This window comes from Castanea sativa, chromosome 11 (assembly GCF_040712315.1).
Source record: "Castanea sativa cultivar Marrone di Chiusa Pesio chromosome 11, ASM4071231v1".
Taxonomy (NCBI): domain Eukaryota; kingdom Viridiplantae; phylum Streptophyta; class Magnoliopsida; order Fagales; family Fagaceae; genus Castanea; species Castanea sativa.
Genome location: NC_134023.1, coordinates 54,997,504 through 54,999,460, shown reverse-complemented (window position 1 = coordinate 54,999,460; position 1,957 = coordinate 54,997,504). Strand labels below are relative to the sequence as shown.

Below are 1,957 nucleotides of genomic sequence, written 5' to 3'. Positions count from 1 at the left end.
CCAAGTTTGCCCATTTTATTCCCTTGTCTCACCCTTATACAGCTGCCAAGTTGGCTAATCTCTACCTACAACACGTGTTAAAATTGCATGGTATGCCAGCTACAATTGTAAGTGATAGAGATCCTGTTTTCACCTCTCATTTTTGGCAAGAGTTGATGAGGTTGCAAGGGGTGCAACTAGCTATGTCCTCAGCTTATCACCCTCAGACAGATGGACAAACTAAAGTAGTTAACAAGAGTCTAGAACATTATTTAAGAGCATTTGCAGCTGATAGACCTCAGACTTGGGTGGAATGGCTACCATTGGCTGAATTTTGGTTCAATACCAATTTTCATACCTCTATCAAGTTAACCCCTTTTGAGGCTTTATTTGGCTACCCTCTTCCCAACCTATTGGATTATATTCTAGGTACCACTAAAGTTGATAGTGTTGATGTGCAATTAAGGACTAGACAATAGCTTCTAGCCTTGTTGAAGCAAAATTTGGTAGCAAGTTAGGAAAGGATGAAGGTGAATGCTGAAAGGGAATTTGTTGAGGGTAATTGGGTATACCTGAGGTTGCTGCCTTACAAGCAAAAATCAATGAAGCAGAAGCATTTGGGTAAGTTGGCACCAAGATATTATGGACCTTTTCAAGTTTTGCATAGGGTGGGCAAGGTATCCTACAGGTTGGATCTACCACTAGATTCTAGAATCCACCCTACATTCCATGTTTCCTGTCTTAAAGAGAAGTTGGGCAAGCATGTGGCTGTGGTTCCTTCATTACCTTTTGTGGATGCAACTAGCAGTTTGAGTCCTGAACCAGTGGCTGTCTTGAAGACTAGAACTCATAATTTGAGAAGCAGAACCATTACTCAAGTACTAGTGTAATGGCAAGGGGAAAGTGTGGATGATGCCACCTAGGAAGACCTATGCCTGCTGCAACAATAGTATCCTCACCTTGTGAGCAAGGTGTTTTAAGGGGAGGGTACTTATTAGGGATATTTTGTGGTATGATTGAATGGGATATTTGTGGGATATTTTGTGATATGATTGTAAGTAATTGTGCACGTGTATTAGTAGTGTAGTGTTGTATAGTGTGGGTTGTAATTGCTGGTGTTGTAATATGCAAGGCAGTGACAGGGTGGCAGGTCAATTAGTTAGAAGTTAGTTAGGGAATTGGGTTTAGTTGGAGTAAGGGTTAGTTGGAGTAGTATCAGACACGAGTTAGAATGCAAGGCATTAGTCAAGGGTATAAATGGAAGGGCTGTACAAAAATATGAATAAGATGAATGTCCCCGATTTTGCTTTCTCTTTCTCTCTGTTCCCTTCTCTATTATTTTTCTCTTTTCCATTGGAGGACCAGTTGACCTCGAATCTAGCTAGAGAGACCAAATCCATTCATTCCACTCCTAACACGAATTTTCATTTTTGTCACTAAAATTTTCATTTTACCATTTTAGTCCTTAATGTTCATATTTGTCGTCAACAAGGTCTTCCCATCAAAACACATTGAAAATCTGCCATTAATAAACTAAAATATTTGTTAATAAAAAAAATACTAAGAATTCTTTTAAATAAAAATAAAATCTATATTAAAAAAACCCTCTTAAAAACCAGTTTAAAATATATCCTAATCAAAGCAGTAAACACCCAACAGATTCAAAAATTCAAGCACCCACCAAATAACCAAGCAATAAAATCCAAGTTTTACCCACCAAGTTCAAAAACTCTAGCGTTAATAATAGCAATAAAATCCAAGCCATATAACATCAAAATGCCGAAAAGGTAAAAATTATTTTTAATTTAAAAATAGAAAGAAGGCCAAAAGGCCCAAAACTAGTTTTTTTTTTTTTTTTTTTAAAGTAACAAAAACTACATCATTTTTTTTTTTTGAGAAACACACACACACACATATATAGGGGAAGGGGGATGAGATAAAAAAAACTACATCATTTTGAAAGGGTTGAATGATTAAT

The 1,957-nt window shown here is 36.7% G+C and overlaps 1 protein-coding gene across 1 annotated transcript; it reads left to right on the top strand.

The window, feature by feature from the left end:
• Positions 1–503: 503 nt before the first annotated feature.
• Positions 504–869, top strand: LOC142616744 (uncharacterized). Its single transcript, XM_075789533.1, has one exon. The coding sequence runs from the start codon at positions 504–506 to the stop codon at positions 867–869; it is 366 nt and encodes a 121-aa protein (XP_075645648.1).
• The last annotated feature ends 1,088 nt before the right edge of the window (positions 870–1,957 follow it).

Excerpts from the sequence above, each read along its gene's own strand:
- LOC142616744 (XM_075789533.1), top strand. The coding sequence starts at position 504 with ATGAAGGTGAATGCTGAAAGGGAATTTGTTGAGGGTAATTGGGTATAC.